At 43.3% G+C, this 20,010-nt stretch overlaps 1 protein-coding gene across 1 annotated transcript in view; it reads right to left on the reverse strand.

Moving 5' to 3' along the window:
• Window positions 1-20,010, reverse strand: part of MCM10 (minichromosome maintenance 10 replication initiation factor) — a 166,164-nt gene that overhangs the window by 142,073 nt on the left and 4,081 nt on the right. The window contains exon 2 of the mRNA XM_086919844.1: window positions 6,812-6,854. Within this exon, the coding sequence (XP_086775970.1) occupies window positions 6,812-6,830 (19 nt within the window). The 5' untranslated portion in view covers window positions 6,831-6,854. The remainder of the gene's footprint in view (window positions 1-6,811; window positions 6,855-20,010) is intronic.

The following is a 20,010-nucleotide window of genomic DNA, read 5'->3' on the forward strand; positions in this document are numbered from 1 at the left end:
TAAATGAAGCAAAAACCCCTTGTGGGCAGTTGGAGCCAACCTATCTGGGAAGGGGTTGCGAGTCAACAATTGATTATATACTGATCACAGCGACTCTTGGAAGCAAGGCCCAGAGATTCAGAGTGTTAATAAATACTTTGAGTGACCATGCTGCTCTGGGCTTTGACCTACTTATGGATCAGGGGCAGTTAACAGCACAGTTTTTAATGACCGCACTTGCCCAGAACAAGATACATTTAACAAAAACAAATGGCTACACCTTAGGATGGGGAAAGATAGATCCCGTAGACTTAACAAACAAGGTGGTAACAACTGCGGCATACCAGGCAATACTGAAGTGCCTAGACAATGATATAGGGGAAGAGGGAGTCCTAGAAAATTTTAGGGTGATCCTGGACAAGGTAAACAAATGCTTAACAAGAAAGCAAAAAGGGAAAAAAGGAGAAAAAAAGGGTGGTTCAATCACAATTGTTCAGTGGCCCACAAAACTTTAAAAATAGCACTAACAAAAGTTGTTAGAGATCAAGAGGAGGTTAGGACCCTAAGAAGGTCATATAGATTGGCATGTAAAGCAAGAAAAGAGGAACTGAAGAAAGCCCTATGGGACCAACTTCACGAGAGCTCACTAAATAGAAATAGCGAACTGTTCTGGAAGGTGGTGAAAGCTCCCTTTCTGACAGACACTAACAAGCAGCCAAAAGTAGAAGTCGCGATTGAAGGACCAACATGGGTAAACCATTTTTCAAAAAATTTCGGTAAAACCCTCAGAAGTAGATTTAACCGAGGGAACTAACTGGAATAATCAGGCTAATCCGTTTCCAATTGCACTAGACTTTGGACTTCACGAAGTAATAAATGCAGTAAAAGCGAGCAAAAGCAGAAAAGCTCCTGGTCCGGATGGGGTACCAGTTGACTTTTTTAAATTTAAATTAGATTTGTGGGCCCCAATTTTAAAGAGGGTGTTTGATGCTACAATGAAATGCGGGCTAATTACATCTTGGACCCAATCAATCATGGTACCTATATTTAAGAAAGGAAATAGGGAGGACGTGTCCTGTTATCGCCCGATCTCGCTCCTGGATTCGCTGGGGAAAGTACTGGGTAGAGTGGTACTCCAGCGTCTACAGGAGTGGGCGGACAATACTGGGACTCTTTCAGACATTCAGTTCGGCTTCCGAGAGGGCTTCGGAACAACAGAGCAAGCCCTGAATTTGGCCTTAATGATGGGGAAGTATGTGTCGGCAAAGCGGGGTAGGCTGTACATGGTCTATGTCGACCTATCCGCAGCTTTCGACTGCGTCTCCCATGCAAAACTGTGGTCAGTTCTTACCGAGATGGGAATAGATCTAGTCCTGGTAACCTTTCTTAGAGAATTATAGTCTAATGCTTCATCCAGGGTGCGTTTCGGAGTGCAGGGTGAACCATCAGAGTCATTCACAGTGGAGCGCGGTGTCAGGCAGGGTTGTGTGCTGGCCCCCTTTCTCTTCTCCCTTTATACTAACGGGCTCGAGGTAGAGATGTTGAAGGGGGGCCAGGACCTCCCCCGAGTAAAAGATCGCCTGGTGCCTGCGCTCCTATACGCAGACGATGCTGTGATACTGGCACGCACCCCACGGGAGCTACAGAAAGCACTGAATAGGTATGCAAAATTTATGGGCAGTTTGGACCTCCACATAAATATAAAAAAGACATATGTTATGGTGGCAGGTCAAGGAAAGAAACAGGGGAAGAGTATTTTCCTTGATAATGAAAGAATAGAACTAACCGCCCAATACCCTTATTTGGGGATTATGATGGATGAGAAGCTTAATTGGAAAGCGGCTATAGAAGCCCGCAAACATCAACTTCTGCGCGCAATTGCTGCCCTTATAAAATTTGCACAGAAGTTAGGAAAGAGGCAACCAGTAGAGCTGCTCCGCATCTACACAGCAAAGTGCCATTCCATCGCACTCTATGGGGCGGGTCTGTGGGGACACAAAAATACAAAAGCACTACAGGTAGCAGAGAACACACTCATGAGATTTCTTTTGGCGGTCCCTAAACGAGTATCCACCTTTGCCTGCCATGTAGAGCTAGGAATGCCCCACATTGAGGATTTGGCAAAGATCCAACCCATACTGCTCTGGCGTCGCATTTGGACATCAACGAAAAATTCCTTCACAAAAGAGATTGTGGCAGATTGTATGTTACTGGACTTTGCGGAAAAAATAGAATGGCTGAGATATGTAAAAAATCTTCTTACCGATCTGGGGATGGCCAAATATTATTCTAACCCTGAAACAATTGATGAAATCCCGAAGAAAGATCTAAAAATAAGGGCTCTGAGCCATATAGAAGAATTACGCATTAGCACAGAGATAAAGAAACCCTCAGTCCAAAATTCCATGGCAGTTATGACTACTGTAGAAATGGAACCATATTTGACATATGTCGAGTCACAATTTGAACGGTTCTTATTGGCAAGATTTAGGCTGAACATTTTTCCCAATAGAAATAGTTGGGATGACTGCTTAACGGTGTGCCCTTGTGACGAAACATCTGAACAATCAACGATCCACACTGTATTGTTCTGCAAATATTATACTGTACACCGTAAGCTATGGTTAATTCCCCTTTTGAGAAGTTTAGGCCTTAGAAGATGTACTCCTCAGGGAACTGGAGAATCTTGGAGATGGCAATAGCAAAGTACAGGTTTGATGCTGTCCCAATGGAGAGGGTGGGGAAAAGGTGGGGCTCTATTCCAAGCATGGGAACACCAGGTATTTATTTATTTTAGCTGTACCTCGTTATCCATTAGTGAACACTCTTTCCCGGCCACCCACTGCTTTGCCTTTGGTTTATCGTTGCTTAGGTTCAAATGTCGAAAGGGTGTGCTCACGATATACATCACGCAGCGGATTACAGTATGAGAAGGTAGTGGTTGTGACTCAGGGCAGGGGTGGGGGACAAAGAGGCCATGTGTAAACTCCCCGGATAGACCTTGGTGGACCTAAAGTGGTATTTACACTCCCCGGAAGAGAGGGGAATCTGTGGCAGTGGTATACCTTGTCCATGTCCCCAAGCTGTCTTCTGGTGCTAGAGAAGATAATGATTCCCTAGTAGATACAGTTATCATCTGGTTTTGTGAGATTGGAGACTGTTATTCAATTATTAGGAGTGACATTATTAAAGCAGCGAGGATAGCAACTCCTGATCGTTTGCTAGATAAGGTGCGGTCCTTTTTGTAAGCAGAGATTTAGTTGAGGTTCTAATGGCTGTTGATGTCCGACTAAATCTCCAAGGCAAGCACTGATATACAGCCTAAGCTTCAAGAGCCAGCTGAGCTCCTAGGTTCACAGTGTGCTGTAGTTGACAGTGGGGTTGGAGAAGGGAACAGTGTAATCAATAGGGCTTTGCCCTCACTGGAGATCAAGCCCCCTTGTGGTATTACTAGGGGTGTAAGAGATTGCAAGAAGGGCATGCTGGCATACCCACTCCCAATACGAACTGTGGCTAGCCCACTCCCCAGGGATAGGGGGAACCATTTGGGGGTCTATAGCTACTGCCCCTTAGAGCTGGTACCATTACAGGTGGTCAATCCCCCCGATGTTGGTAATGATAGTAATACCAATATAGTTCTAATACCCCCCCTCCAAGTCCCTGACAGTGATAGTTTCTTGCCTGAAGCATTGATTAAAATTACTTCATGGAATGCAGCAGGAATATCTAAACTACTGGCTGAGGTTGAGTGGGGTTAATTTATTGATATGTTCGATATATGTCTATTTTAGGAAACATGGTGTATAGCACCATTTCGTAGGAGTGGGTAAAGAACCTTTTGTGCGAATGCGGCCAAGTCTGCAATGGGTAGCCCTTCAGTGGGGTTGGGCATCTTGGTACCAACAGTACGCCAATGCAGAATATAGCACCTAGTGACTCTGCAGACATCTTAGCACTTAGGAGTGGTGGCCTGAAATGAGGAGACAAATATAATTAACCAATAAGAGCAAGTGCTTTTAAAAAATGTGGGAAAGGATCTAACTCTGGTGGAAGGAGAGCATAATTCTACCTTGGAACAGATGGTTGCTAAACCCTTTGATCTAACCTGTGAACTGGATAACCAGTGCGGCATACTGTAGATAGACATCCCAACAGTGAGATGGGTACCTAAAGCTGGTCAGTTGGCTGGCCATTTGGCGAAATCCGGAAGCAGCCCTTACTAAGGAGATAATAAGGGACTGCTCTCTCTAGACAAGAGACTATCAATCCCCTGGCTTGCATTTGTAAAGCCTGAACTCTGCAAAATTGGGATGTAGTCCATTTTGACTGACCCAGTGTGTGTGTAAATGAGTTAATAAGAAGGCTGTTGCCAATGCAATTTATGATCATGGGGAAGCGAGGTGTCGGAGGTACATGGAGGACAAGACTAGGGTCAACCAATATCTTGATTTGAGTGAATTAGATTGTCCCGCCGATTACATCAGTCTGGATCGTACCAGATGGGAATGGTCTTTGTTGTCCTGTTTTAGATCTGAACTATGAAATATTTGCTTTGCCTACCTTTAGGCTATGCATCCAATATTGAATCCAAGCCTTGCCCTTGCAATAAATTATCTGGTCAATCTATGTTCAATTTTATGCTTTTCTGCAAATTTTATGTTAAGTACACTAGATTATCCTCGATTCCACTTTAAAAGAAACACTGATTTAATATTGTCCAATACAGACCTGCTTTAAGATTTTTATTGTGGTTTTTAAAGGAGGAAGCTGTTTTGTTTGTTCCTTCTTAAAACATGCTGCTCATGCACGAAGGGCTCTGCTGCTCTAAAACCATTGTATCATTTTCATATGCAACAGTGCTTTGTTGTTTTAATGGCTATTTGTGCTGTTTGACTATGAATACTTTTATGGATGTTAGACCGCATCCAAATAAAGTTTATATTGATTGATTGAGACAATAGTTTGAACAGCTGATGTATGTCAGATATAAACAAGCACTGGCGTTGCCAATAGGTCTCGCAGTAGGAAAGTTGGAGCTATTACAATTGCAAATAACAATGCTTTTTATTATGTTTTCATTTTAAAAACATAAAGGGCTTTGTCATTTACAAAACCAATAGCTCCAACTTTCCTACTGCGAGACCTATTGGCAACGCCAGTGCTTGTTTCCTAATGCAACCACGATGACATGCTTCTCTGGCACCTGATAGTTTGCTGCATATGACTGAGGCCTGTTGCTCTTTTTCGTGTTGGGCAGGGTCTTGGTGATATATTTTACAGTTTCCTGCTATATAAGGCCACGGTGACTTGCTCTGTTTACACTTGGTCATGGTGAAATTCTCCCTTTGGAAAAGGTCTCTTTGTGCACAGTTCCTAGAGGCCTGCTCTTCTGGCACTTTGCTTCTTGTTGAGCAGGATCCCAGTGACCACTTGTACCTTGTCTAGCGCCTGTTCTCTCACTGCACTTGGAGGTTCTGGTAAGATCTATTTCAGCCTGTCTTCTGCACATGTCCATGGCGACAGGCGTCTGCTTATGGCCTGTTGCACAGGCAATGACCTCAGCTTGCACATGGCCCTGTATCTTTTTCACAAAATTTCTCACTTCTCTGACTGAAGTGACATGCTAAGTCTACACATGATAGCATGTGACCTCCTGCTGCACAGGTCCTGATGACCAGGTCATCTTGCACACGATCTGCTACCCTGTGACCCACGTATCTTCTCTCTTTGCAAATGACCTATAGAAGCATAGAAGCATCTACGACAGGCTTCCCAATAACTCGCTCCTTTTGCATAGAAGCTCTCTCACTCTCTCTCTTTCCTCTTCGGGTGGATAGCAGCAGGAAGTCATGGCGCAAGGCACGAGCCCGTCTGCAGACTCGAGACGGGATCAAGCGCGCGCTGGGAGATGCACATTTACTCGCTGCTATCAGCATCGCTGTGGCGCTGTTTGACCTATAGAAGCATAGAAGCAGCATAGAAGCTCTCTCACTCTCTCTCTTTCCTCTTCGGGTGGATAGCAGCAGGAAGTCATGACGCAAGGCACGAGCCCGTCTGCAGACTCGAGACGGATCAAGCGGGCGCTGGGAGATGCACATTTACTTGCTGCTATCAGCATCGTTGTGGCGCTGTTACCAGGAAATCATTAGCAATTCAGCTGCGCCGGAAAGAAATAGGTTGTTCTTAATTAATTAACAAGAAATAGTGTTCTAAAAGTATTTCAAATCAAACGATTTGACTATTGTTTGCCAAGTCAACAAGGGAGAGAACAACACGGGGAAACTGAAAGTACGGCCGGCCATGAATAATTAGGGGAGGAGAGGCCGGCAAACAAAGTACGGCCGGCCTGTGGCCGGCCATGAAAAATTAGGGGAGGAGAAGCCGCAGAGCGCACGCTGGGCGAAGCCCTTTGATGTGCTGTGCGGCCGTGAATGCGCGTGCTTGTTTGGTCATGTGATTCACATAAACTTAAAGAAAAACGCAGGAACGAAGCCCTTGGTTTGACGAGGATTTTCAAGACATGAATTCTCGCTCCGCTCAATGCGCTAGTTTGAACAGCTGATGTATGTCAGAAATAAAAAAAATGTCAGACTCGGGATCCTTGAATCAACATACTTGGCTCCACTGCCTTCATCTTTATTGCTTTTACTACTGACCTTAGTCCACAAGGTACCCACAAGGAGATGTTGCAAACTGCACAACAAGAAATGGTGCTCAAAACACAAACATTAGATGGTGCAAATGCTGTATGCGGTTCTGGACATTTTTCTTCAAAGGCATATTGTGGTAATATGAAAAAGAAAAAGTAAAGTAAAGAAAAGTAAAATCATACCTTCCATGTTCCCAGACATAGTCGTTTCGATATTCAAATGATTCTGTTATGAGGAAAATAAAATGTCATCACATAAGAATCAAAACACATCTTTGTTAAAACATACAGTATCTCATAAGTTAAGAAACATTTTTTTGAAGAGGCTACAATTCTTTCACAAATCATAGGACTTCAAGAATTTTGATTGAGAGCATTGCATTAAAAATAGAGATGATATAAGTATCACAGCAATGTGAAAGAACTTTATATAGCCTCTCACGGGCTAAGAAAATCGTTCCACTTAATTCCGACATTTCGCACTGTTTTCTGCAAGTGAAAGCAGGATGAAACCGTTCTTATTTTTTATTGGACTCAGTTAGTGACCATATACGAGTCAAACTTTACAATTATCAGAAAATATGTAATCATGAAAGAAACTACATACACACACACAAAATAAAACCGGGCAGTGCCATAAAACAACCTGAAACAGCGACTAAGCCTCACCCAATGAATTAGTCCAGAATTGGATTAAGACAAGCTTTAACCATTTTCCTAAACAGAATGAAGGTATTGTGGAGAATATTTAAAGCTGGCAGCAGAGACTTCCAGAACGAGCCTGATGTCCTAGAAGACTGTTCCAAAGTTTTGTTGTGCTTCTGTAAAGCTATTAATGTATTGACTACAAGAAGCTTGCGAGATCTCCCCCCAGTTTGTCGGACAAATGTTTAATGAAGGCGATTCATGTGGAGTGTCTTCAATGGTAAAGAAAAGGTCTTAACGAGAATCATAACCTTGGAAAGAAGCCAGTGAAATTAACACAACATTTAGGGCACTGGACTGATGTTACAGCATGGAAAAATGACCCTTTGTATTATCACCAAAACCATATTTCCACCACTAATCCTGAAAAAAATAAAACTTTGGATCATAGTCAAACTTAGTGAAATAGCACATGAATTTAATATGGGAGTTCTAAAATCAATGTTGCCATCTTAGACGATAGCCAAATAGTGTTTCTTTTTTTTGGTGCTTTTAAATGCTCAACAGAACATAAAAGGCCTAGCAAATTAGACTTGCAACCATATACTGTCACAAGCGAATAAAGCAGTGGCCAAGAAGACAAAAGAGGAAAAATCTTCACATAGCAATATGCCAACAAATAGCTTATAGTTGTGAAACAACTTGTCCATGGAGCTCAGTCAAAGGGGATCACAGTCGTTTGGTTTAGGCTTAACAAGACCAAACACGAAAAATTAGAGACATGGATTGTGCATTCTCTATTGGGTGTTTTCCCGCATAAACAGTGGTCTACCACGGGTAGAAGATAAAATGCAAGGGAAATAGCATTGGAAAACTGGAGAAATTAATTTTTTTAATACATGAAAATAGCTACCTTGTTACTACAGGGAGGAGTCTACTAAAATAACAAACATGCAAAGGCATATACAAAACAATTGTGAATGTATTTAGAATTATAATGGGACCCGAGGGAATGCTATATTTAATGAAAATAAACAAATGGAACATGGCATTTCTTACAATTTTATATAACATTCCTGAAGCATAAAGACAGTGACAGAGACTAAAAGCGATAGTTGATCTATAGAGAGCAAAAGACGGTCATACTATTCTGCCCATCCATAACACTTCGAGATGACTATACTTGCAGTGCAGCACCAGATCTCTCTTGAAACAAAGCAGTAAGCCTCATATATAATTTTTCATTGTTTACTTACAAGGCGATTTGCAAAACACCAGGCCAATGCCAGGTAAGGACTAGTTTCGGACACAATGAAGTTTAGTACTACTTAGGAAACGCCTTCTGTAACAAAAATTTGGTTTTCCATTAATCAAATGAGGCAGGATTAATGGTTTAAAGTAGGTGTATTGTCCAATGAGACTGTGTACCAACCATAACCTGCTAAGCTCCTCATCTTTGCTCACTCTCCTGCCCCTTGGCTATTCACATTCACCTTATACGAAGCTAGATCCCAAACATCTCCCCCCGTACAACAAAAACAAAGCAAATTTACAATTGAACTTCATTAGGAATAAAAGGTCACAAACTTGAAAAAACACGAATACAGGAGAAAATATTTTCGATCTACACAAATTACTATTTTCTTGTATCAACAAAAGAGATCTACACCCTCTGACTTTCATCACAAAGTCTTCAAGACATTTAAGAAATAACATGTCTCTCTGTTGGTTTTCCTTAAACTTCTACTAAATTGTTGGACAAAATTTTGCACACATTCCTGCTTTTTTTCCTACCACAATTATTTCCTAATGTACTTTTTCCGGCCAGGGTTTACCATGCCTAAATACTACCACCCTATTCAAATTCCATACTCGAGCCCTGTGTTTTCACAGCATTCTTAAACAGTTTAAGTTAATCAGCTCTGAAAATTTTAACTCAAGTTTACAACATGATGGTTTCTTTATCCTTACTAAGTCACCTATGTAAACAATCGTCTTTTTAATACCTTTTTTTACCATCAAACTACAGTTTCCTTTCAGCACCTTTTTCGATTTGCCTCTCTCTCTCCCCTTCATGTCAGTCTCATCCAAGCTTGAGCACTTCTCATTCACCCAAAATGATGTGACAAGAGAATTGGCTTGCCTTCCTCTAAATATTTCAAAAGGTGTTTGCTTAGTCACTGAATGCGTAGTAAGCAGATACACTTGGAATTCCCAATTCACTTTTTCTTTCCCCTTCTTGGTCATGTAAATAATGTCCTTCAGTATTCTGTTGAAACGTTCTACCGTCCTATTGGCTTCTGTGTGACACAAAGCACATTTCTTGTGTTTGATACCATTTTTCTCAAAAAATTCCTACATCTCCCTGTAGACTATCTGAACACCATTATTAGTCAGAATTGTTCCTGGTAAACCCTCCTTGCAACAAAGAGCACTCCAACATTGAACAATATGTTTGATTTCAATTCTATTAACATAAAATACTTCTGGCTACCTCTACTTCATATATTATTCCATAGGGATTTGGGCAACTCTATCAAAGACTTTGACCGGATTTGAGGTTTCCAAACCTTGCCACTATTCACTCTGGATGCAGTCTCTTATTACTTTTTCTGCAAATAAATTCATGCCTGGCCAGCAATGACACCCTGAGGCTCTCCTTGGCTTTCAATATACCTTGTTGAGCGTCATGGGTCAAATCAGTTCATTCTTTTCTAAATGACTCAGTGGAACTAATCTAGTACCTCTGTAAAAAAAAGTCCACCATTTTCAGACAAGTCATCTCTGTCGGCCCAGCATTTGCTACATTCCATACTTCCATCATACTGAATTCCAAGGCTATATTTTACTCAACAAAAATCTTCTTGCCCTCTACACATTTTTTCTATTTAGCTTCAGATATACTGTAACCTTTAACTTCACACACCTAAAAGTGGTCTTCCTCGTTCAATATAATCTCTTCTGAAACACCTTGATCCTTCAATGCTAATCTTGATAATGAATTGGATCATGATTTATAACTACAGGAATATACTGAAATTCAAACAAACTCCTGGAGAGGTGTAACCCATATCACAATCCTGCTGGACGCCAGGGTCAACACATTTCTTATTAAAGAGGTCTTTAAGCAGCTTGAGATCAGTCTTAATCTTGAATTCGCTACCTCACAAAAACTTCTTAAGCTTTTGGAATGACCGCCCCCATCCCCCCCCCCCACCTCACCCCCTGGATGAAGAACAACTGCCTGAAACTCAACTCAGAGAAAACAGAAGTCCTCATCCTCGGCTCCATCCCCTTCAAATGTGAAAACACTCTGTGCCCCCCCCCCCCCGGAGCCCATCCCACCCGAAGGTCCATGCACGTAACCTCAGCATCATAGTAGACTCATTGCCGCCAGATCAACGCCGTCTCCTCAGCATACTTCAAAACCCTTCTGCATGCTACGTAAAACATTCAAATGGATACCCTCACCCACCCTCCCACCCAGACTCCAGGAAAACAGTCACTCACGCCCTCGTCTTCAGCAGACTGGACTACGGCAACGCCCTCTATGACAGAATCAACAAAAAAATTCCTCTGCAAACTCCAGACCATCCAGAAAGCCGCAGCCAGTCTAAACTCAATATCCCACAGCACAGCCACATCATCCAACACACTACAACTTCCACTGGCTCCCCGTCGAATGAAGAATAACTTTCAAGCTTCTCAACGCACACCTTCAAGGCCCTCCACAACATCGGACCTCAATACCTCAACAACCGCATCTCCTTCCATGCCCCAAAAGAAACCACTAAGCCGACCTCTACGTAACCACCGTCCTATGCTTCTCACAGAACAGAGCGGGGGGGATGGTCCTTCTCATACCTCACAGCCAAGACCCGGAATGATCGCCCTCTTCATCTTCGGCAAAGCCTGACACTGCACCAATTTAGGAAAGACCTTAAAACCTGGCTCTTCGATTGATCTTGACGGAGCGGCACACCCCTCCCACCCCCGCGCCTTGAGACACTTACGGGTGAGTAGTTCGCTTAACAAACCCATTATTGATTGATGTCGTGCATAGTTAGGGTCGCGGAGTCAAAAAACAGCGTTAAAATTTGCATCCAGGATTTTTGCCACCTTTTTAATAGACTATACAGTGGAACATACACCTGGGAGTAACCATGCTAATGCAGATGGACTCTTCATAACTTTCAACTTAGAAAATGAAAACTCAACTGGGCAAAGCTAGTTTCATCTCCTTACGTTTGGGGGTGGAGAGGGTGTAGGATCTGCTTTTATGGTTACCCCAACTTTTATCGTGGCGCTGAGTTGTTTTTGGCTAGTCTGACTGGGAACCTGCCAGGACCCCAGTCTCTCTGCTTTCTCCCTTAAATTGTCATGGTCAGTATTCGGGTACATCCCAGATTGGATACTGAGGTACCCTTAAAAGTCCCTAATATATGATACTAAGGTATTCAGGGCATAGGTTCCCCAGAGGTCCCCCATGGGCTGAAGCATGTATTATGCCAGCCATGGGAGACCATTCAAACAAACTACAGTCCGACCATTGCAGCCTGTGTAAGCTGGTGCTAGCACCACTTACTAAAGATATAGGTTTCCTATACCTAGGGTCACTGCACTGAAAACATATAAGTCACCCCTATAGCAGGCCTTTGCAATCTTGATGGCAGGGTGCTTGGTTCTAAACCTTCCAAGGCCTATGGGCATCAAAGGCACCTGAAGGAATCTCCCTTGAAGTAGAGGAGTCACTTCCCTGCATTTGCAGGCACCGCAACTAAGTCAACCGGTCTGCTTATGCTGAACTTCTCTGGACTCGGAAAGGTCTGCAACACAGGTAGTGGCTTTCTGCAGCTCTCAAGTTTGAGGGCAGTATCCCTCATGGGGGCTGCAATAACCGAACCCCTGTGAACTGCGCCAACTTGCAGTTACAAAGGCTTGTTGGCTTTCTTCCAAGAAGATCTTTGGGCTCCAAGTAGCCCCAACCTTGAGCATCTCCAGAGACCAGAATCTTGAGCCACACAGCATCGTGGCCTGCATCTTTTGGTGAGCTGCTCGAGGCCCTCTTGCGACTCTAGTGCCTCCGGCCTGTGGGTCCATTTGTGGGTTACCTTTACTTCTTTTGGGCTCCCCAGTTTTGTCGGGGCATGCCCTAACTCCCCTGCTTGCGGAGAGTCCCCTGTACCTAGTTGGCACAACACTGCACCTTCTTCAACTTCTGTGTGTTGCAATTGCCAAGGCTTGTTGGTGCTCCTACCGAACACCGACCCTTCAGCAATCGACATCATGCCTCCTGGTCTTCCTCAGCGTCGCCTGGTCCTCAAAGCTGCAGAGTCAAGGTCCTCGCCAACTCTCCTGCAACTCCCGACATCGGTGGGCATTCGTCTTCCAGATCTCCTGGTCACTCCAGAGTGACAGACTCTGCCCCCTCTGCTTGCAGGTACCTATCAACTAGAATCCACCTTTGGATTCCACCAGACACTTTCGCATTCGTCAGCCTCTGCACTTTCCTGAAGCCAACCATTGGATTCGACAGTGGTTTCAGATGCCACTTCACACTAATGCACCCGGCTTCACTGGTGTAGGCAACGTGGGTACAAGGGTACCCACTGGTAAGGTGGCTCTCCAACCTTCTGTCTTCCACAGGGTTTCTTCGGAGTCCACTGGGAAGAGTCCTTAACCTTTAAAAATCTAACTGCGTTCTTATACCACTTTCTTAGTATATGGTTTGGTCCCACCCCGGGGTCCACTGTGTATTCGTGCTATTTGCTGTGATTTCTATGCAAAGTATTGTGCATATCTCCGGGTAGGAGATATCTAAACGTATTAGAGAGGATTATATAATGAATACATATTTTTATAAATACTTTGTGTGGTTCTTTTTCACTTGATCAATACATATAAAATTGTGTTCTGGTAAAACAAACTGGACTAAGCCTGGAGGTTGCTCTCCACAGCTACCACTTAGCTTTCTATGGCTGTCTAAGACCCCCTAAATCACCGTAAGGAATGTCTGGACTGGTGCAGGGTGCCCACTTACATAAGTGTACATTATACCAGGCCAGCTCCTCACAGACATCATACGCTTTTAGGGCTACAATGTTAGAAGCATGAAGTAGGTGAGTGAGTGCTGTACCTTCTTTCAAGGCCCTCTCTAGGTAATTATAGTGAACTAAAAGGGAATTAACCTCATGACTTAGACACAACTGCTTTACTCAACACATTATAAAGTGTCACACATAATTTATTGAAATGTCACACATAAGCAAACTGCAGAAATGGAAATGTTACACATAACAAAAATGAAAAAGTTGCAGCTATGTGACTAAACAAGAAACACTTCAAAACAAGCGAGTTTCTGCATGCAAGTGTCTTTGGGAGGATGTGTGAATTGTTGCAAGAATGTATTAATGGGGGAGGATAGATGAGCAAATTCATGGATGGATGAATGATTGGATTGCGAGGAGAGGAGATATGTGGGTGAGCACATGGATGAACGACTGTGGCTGAGTGAATGGATGAAAGTGAATGAACAAATTATTGAATTTGCTTCTCATGTTCATAAATTTGGAAAGTGTACAGCGGAGGTGGAACGATTTTTTTGGTTTTGATGGGGCAGGATAAACTTATTTTAGGTACATGGAATATTTGTGGTTTTAACAATGCTAAAAAGCAGGCATTATTTTCTAAAATTGTATATACTATGCACTTAGACGTCCTATGCATACAGGAGACGCACATACCATGGGGGAGGAGTGACCGTTTGAAATTGCCCGGGTAAGACTTAATAGCGTGGTCTAAGCAGACTTCTATGATTAGAGGAGTGGCCATTCTGCTGAAGCGAGGAGTAGGGGTCTGTTAAAGTTTTCGAGAAGATAGAATGGGGAGATGGATCATAGCTGAGATATTAATTGGCGGGAGGTCGTTAACCATCTGTACAGTCTATGGTCCAAACACAGACGACCCTGAAGTATTTAAATACTTAAATGTATAATTGGCTACCTGGCCCTATCCACTTCTTGTTTGTGGGGATATGAATATTAATTTGGCTAGTGATTTTAATTTGGTAGGGGATTACAACTACTGTGGTAGGAAACCTAAAGTGTTTAAGGCACTTAAAACTGTATTACAAGAGCATGGGGTTATGGATCTATGGTTTCGACACAATAAAATGGATGATGGATAAACATACTACTCAGCTCCCCACAACAAATTGGTTAGGCTTGAATATTTTTTTATTTCAGACCAGCTTGCCGAAGTCTCCTCTATTTCTGCTCCTCCTAGGATTTTATCAGACCACAATTCATTGATTGTTGAATGTCCCTAGCCCAGTGTTAGAAAGCCCCCTCTGGAGTGGACTTTTGAAAGGAAGCTTTTATTGGATGAGACCTATCAAGTGCATTTAAAAAAAAGGCTAGTGGAATTTCTAGATATCAATAGGGGTACGGCTCCTGACCAAGTGGTCTGGGACGCTTTAAAGGCCGCAGTTCGCGGAGAGACCAAAAGCTTCTCCTCATTTAGGTGGAAGCTAGGACAAGAGCAGGTTAAGTGTCTCATGGAGGAACTTAGGTCTGCAGAATTAGAATTAGCTTTTAAAATTAAGTATGGTCATAACATAGACGAGTGTCAGCAGGATGTAGCTATAATAAAAGCCAAACTTTTGGAGTCCTTCGGGCAGGACCTCGCCACTAAGTACCTTCAATACTGCACGAAGATGTTCGAGTAGGGTGAAAATTCTGGCAGGGTACTGGCGAAGAGGCTCCATCAGAAAAGTGTACAGAGTCGTGTCACCAAAATCCAGGATAAAATGGGATTGTGCAGGATACTTAGGAGGGAGTGAATGGGGTGTTTTCAAAAATATTATGCTGAGCTGTATATAGAAGATATTCTGAGTGTTCAGGTAGAGTCAGAGATTGAGGCTTTTTTTATTGGGAGTGGATACCTCCAAGATTTTGCATGAGCAGAACGAATTATTATCCGCCCATATATCATGGGAGGAGGTAGTGACAGCTGTAAAAGCCTTAGCTAATGGCAAGGCCACCGGCCCAGATGCGGTGCCCTTGGAGTTTTATAAGACATTTTTAGGGGAGATTCGACAGGATCTCCTTACTGTGGTTAGGGCTACACAAAAAGCTATGGTTCCTGACAGACTATAATTGTTTTGTTTAAAAAAAAAGGGGGAAGCTGGAGTGGAGTCCATCATCCTTCCGACCAATTTCTCTTAATAATAGTGATTCTAAAATATTTTCCAAAATATTAGCATCTAGGCTAGTTCAAGTGATTGTCTCATTAGTATCCCTGCGTTAACGAGGATTTATTCCGGTGAGGGACACTGTAGACCATGTCCGGCGTGTCATCGCTTTATTGGACTGGGCTCAGGTCACGGCCTCTACCCTCGGGGTGATCCTGTTGGACGCCGAGCAGGCGTGTGACAGGGTCTCCTGGGGGTTCTTGTGGGCCGTGCTCCGGTGGAAGGGCTTTAGCACTGATTTTATTCAGGCAATGTTTGCCTCCCCAGAAGCAACTCTCCGCATTTTGGGTCAACAGACGGGGTATTTTAATGTTAGTAGGGGCACTTGGCAAGGGTGCCCGTGTTCGCCCTTGCTGTTTGCCCTATATATTGATCAGTTTCTGAGCAAAATTGAAGGACATCAGAGTATAGCACCGATAAGGGTTAGTGATACAAAGTACCGGGCCTTGGCTTACGCGGACGATATCGTTGTGTTAACATCGGATGTTTCTTCTGCATTCCAGGTACTTAAGGTGTCCGCTGAGCAGTTTGGCTCAGTTTCGGGGTATAAGTTAAATGTCGCCAAAACTCAGGTTGTTCAAACACCAGATATGTTACACTCGGAGGCTCCAGTCGTCAGCGAAGCAACGTACCTAGGGGTTAGGATCACCGCTGCAGTCGAAACTATTTCGGATTTGAATATTCTTCCGGTAGTAGATGCAGTAAACACCACATTAGAACAGTTAGACTACTTACACCTCTCCCTTTATGGTCGTTGTAGTGTCCTTAAAATGCTAATAATCTCAAAGTTTTTATATCTTTTTAGGACGATACCCTTAGAATTTTCACAAAGCAGCCTGATAAAGGCTGATAGGATTTGTTATAGGTTTCTTTGGGGGTACCAGCGCTCATGTAGGGCAGCTAAGTGGATGTTTCTTCCCCGGGATCGAGGAGGCTGGTCTGTACCAAATCTGGTACTATATTACTGGTCGGCAATGGTGCAATTTCTGGGAGTGCCACTGTTAGGGGACAATGTTGAGGTGCCATTATGCAATCGACCTACTATTTTTGAGATCGGTATTGGCACTGCTGCTAAGGGTATTCTGGTGGAGGTTTTGGAGCCGAGCTACTTCAAAATAACTAGATTTAAGGTAATTATAGCTATGTTTTTAATTTGGCAGAAAATCAGGCAGAAATTGTCCATTCCTAATCTTAACATATACACTACCTTTAAAGCTGCCCGACTCTTACCTTGCATTTTTCAGGATCAGACAATGTATACATGGCAAGTACATGGCCTACGGGTCATAGGGGATTTAGTCGGGGACGGACAATTATTATCCTATGTCTCTTTGTAGGATAAATTCCAGTTGCTTTCCCACGATTTTTTTTAAATATCTTCAGGTTCAAAGTTTTGAGCATAAACATTTTGATGGAATGTCCGCAATGTTAGATAAATTACCCATATTTGAATTAATTAAAAAAAAAGCCTGAATAGGAATGGTGTATCGATACTTATTGTCTAGTCTCCCGGATGATTTGGGGGCTAAAAGTGTTAAGTGGGAAGGCAAATTGGGAAAGTCCGGTATTGACTTAAAGCCGGCATTGGAGTTTGCAAGCGAGGTTTTGGTGTCTGGAAGCCTTAGGACCCAAAGCTATATGGCATTGTTTGACTTGTATTATACGCCTGCAAGAATTGCGAAATGGGGAAGCAGAAAGGGGGACCATTGCTCAAGGTGCAGGCTGTTTGCAGCAGATGCTATTCATATGTTTTATTGTTGTCCGAGTCGGTCTGACTTTTTATCTGATGTTGAGCATTTTATTAATTCTACGCTTAAGATCCGGTGAATCCTGACCCCAGAAATGGTGATAATGGGCTATGACTCAGGGATAATTGGAAATTCGTGGCACACTTCTGCTTTTTTGTTCAAAGCCATGTCCATGATTCGGCTGTGTATAAATTCGCAATGGTTATCTCCCGAAGCACCGACATTTATGAACTGGAGAGCTAGACTGCTTGCTATCTATAAGCTGGAATTTTCAGTATTTTCAAAAAAGGGCAAGCGGAGGCGGAAGTTGGCCTCTAAGATATGATTTACAAAAGGGGGTGGTGATGAACAGAGTGTCTGAATTGAGCAGACCACTCTTACCCAGTCCAAAGATCAGGGCTTGATCCATCACCGTTATTTATCTCACTGCCCCATCCCAGCTCAGAACCTGGCTATATGCAAATCAGTCTGTCCCTGGCCCAGTGCATCATGGGAACAGGGCAGACTAAACTACCAAGCCAATTCTTTACCAGAAAGGAGCCAAGCTACCGGGGACCGGTTTCTGGCATTTCAGCCTCTTCGGCCCGGCTTGCTTGAATCCTGATGGAGCAGTGAGAAAGGGACTCATGTCTGAGTATACCCTGCCACACCTATAGTGGCCAAAATCGATTTACAAAAGGGGGTGGTGATGAACAGAGTGTCTGAATTGAGCAGACCACTCTTACCCAGTCCAAAGATCAGGGCTTGATCCATCACCGTTATTTATCTCACTGCCCCATCCCAGCTCAGAACCTGGCTATATGCAAATCAGTCTGTCCCTGGCCCAGTGCATCATGGGAACAGGGCAGACTAAACTACCAAGCCTGTTCCCATCATGCACTGGGACAGGAACAGACTAATTTGCATACAGCCAGGTTCTGAAACTGGGATGGTGCAGTGAGCTAAAAAACGGTGTTGGATCTAGCCCTGATCTCTTGACTGGGTAAGAGTTTTCTGCTTAATTCTGAGACTTTGTCCCTCACCACCCCTTGTTGTAAATATTTTTGTCCACCCTAAGCGTGGAAGGGTATACTCAGATGTGAGTCCCTTGCTCATTGCACCATCAGGATTCAAGCAAACCGGGCCGAAGACGGCTGTAATGCCAGAAACCGGTACCCGGGAGCTTGTTTCCTTCCCAGTGTAAGAATTGGCTTTTGTAGTTTGGTTTGCCCTGTTCCCATCATGCACTGGGACAGGAACAGACTAATTTGCATACAGCCAGGTTCTGAAACTGGGATGGTGCAGTGAGCTAAAAAACGGTGTTGGATCTAGCCCTGATCTCTTGACTGGGTAAGAGTTTTCTGCTTAATTCAGAGACTTTGTCCCTCACCACCCCTTGTTGTAAATATGGCCTCTAAGATATGGGCACCGGTCGAGGAGTGGATAAAATGTTAGGATCTCTATTAGGCTACACTGGTCCATTGTAAAATGTTGTAGTATTATGGAATGCTCTGCGTAGGCTCACTTGTCTGGCCCTCACTTTAATTCCTTTGGTACTCTTTGCCCCATCATACGTTAGATTATTTGATAGGCATTGGTGTATTGTTTAATTCTGCTGTTCGCTTATCTTTTTCTTTCCCTTTTCAAGAGATTTGTTTCTTACTGTCTTTGAAAATGAAATTTGATTTATAATCTGATATATTATTGTATTGAATGCCATGACTGTATTGGTTCATATCAAATTTAAATTAAAAAATAAATAAAATAGATTAGTGAATTAATGGATAAAGGAATAACTATGTGCATGCAGTGATTACTAAGGGCATGAACAGTTCAATTGATGAATTGTATTGATGAACAAATGAGTGAACAAGCAGATGTGAGAATGGATGAGTTAAGTAAAGATGGACGAGTTAAGCGCCACGAGAATTGGTGAGTTTAGCGCCTGAGCTGAGCTCTGCTTTGCAGACACTGCCTGCATGAAGTTGAGTTCAGCGTCAGTGAGGCTGACTCAGGTTCCACGCTGGGGACTCTCTCACATCCCAGTGTCCTTCCTTTTCTGGTGCTGGGTGTAATTTCTGATATGTATAAGTTTCTGTTGTCTTCATTGCTTCAATTTGCTTGCGAGAAAGTGTCACTCATAGTCGTTGAATGTCACTCATAATTACACTGAAATCATGAAAATGTCACACGTAAGAAATCTGAAACCTTGGCTGCTATGAAAGAGTAGATTTAGGAGACATGAAATTGTCACGTCGAAACATTAGTAATGGCAGAATATCCACGGGAGTTCCGAACTTGAAATAGGACAAGCTCGAAATAGGACAAGCTCAACCCTCGGGTCCAAAATTAAATTACTAGCAATTCAGCAAACCCCTGACATCTTCATTGTTCAGCCCATTGTTCAACAAGACTCGTTTTGTACAATGGGGGCGGGGTATCAAGGAATGCCTGTGTAACTACATTGGGCGTTCGCAGACATTTTTCCAGGGGGGGGGCAAAATGTTAACATCATCACCATCCTCCGACATGATGTGTGCCAGGTGAGGCACAAGAAACACTGGGGCGCAGAACTAGGATAGACTCAATTAAATGCCAGGAATCCAGGACATGTGACTGACCCTGCCACAGGCCAACAAACACCACCTGTAGGGAAAACGCTAAACTTTCTGAAAAGCTGCTTTATCTCGGTCTGCTAGGTGTGCAGACTTCCGGGTCCTCGATCCAACACCAGTCAAGGCTGTCTTCAGCACGATTCG

The sequence above is a fragment of the Lissotriton vulgaris genome, chromosome 1_1 (genome assembly GCF_964263255.1).
Source record: "Lissotriton vulgaris chromosome 1_1, aLisVul1.2, whole genome shotgun sequence".
Taxonomy (NCBI): domain Eukaryota; kingdom Metazoa; phylum Chordata; class Amphibia; order Caudata; family Salamandridae; genus Lissotriton; species Lissotriton vulgaris.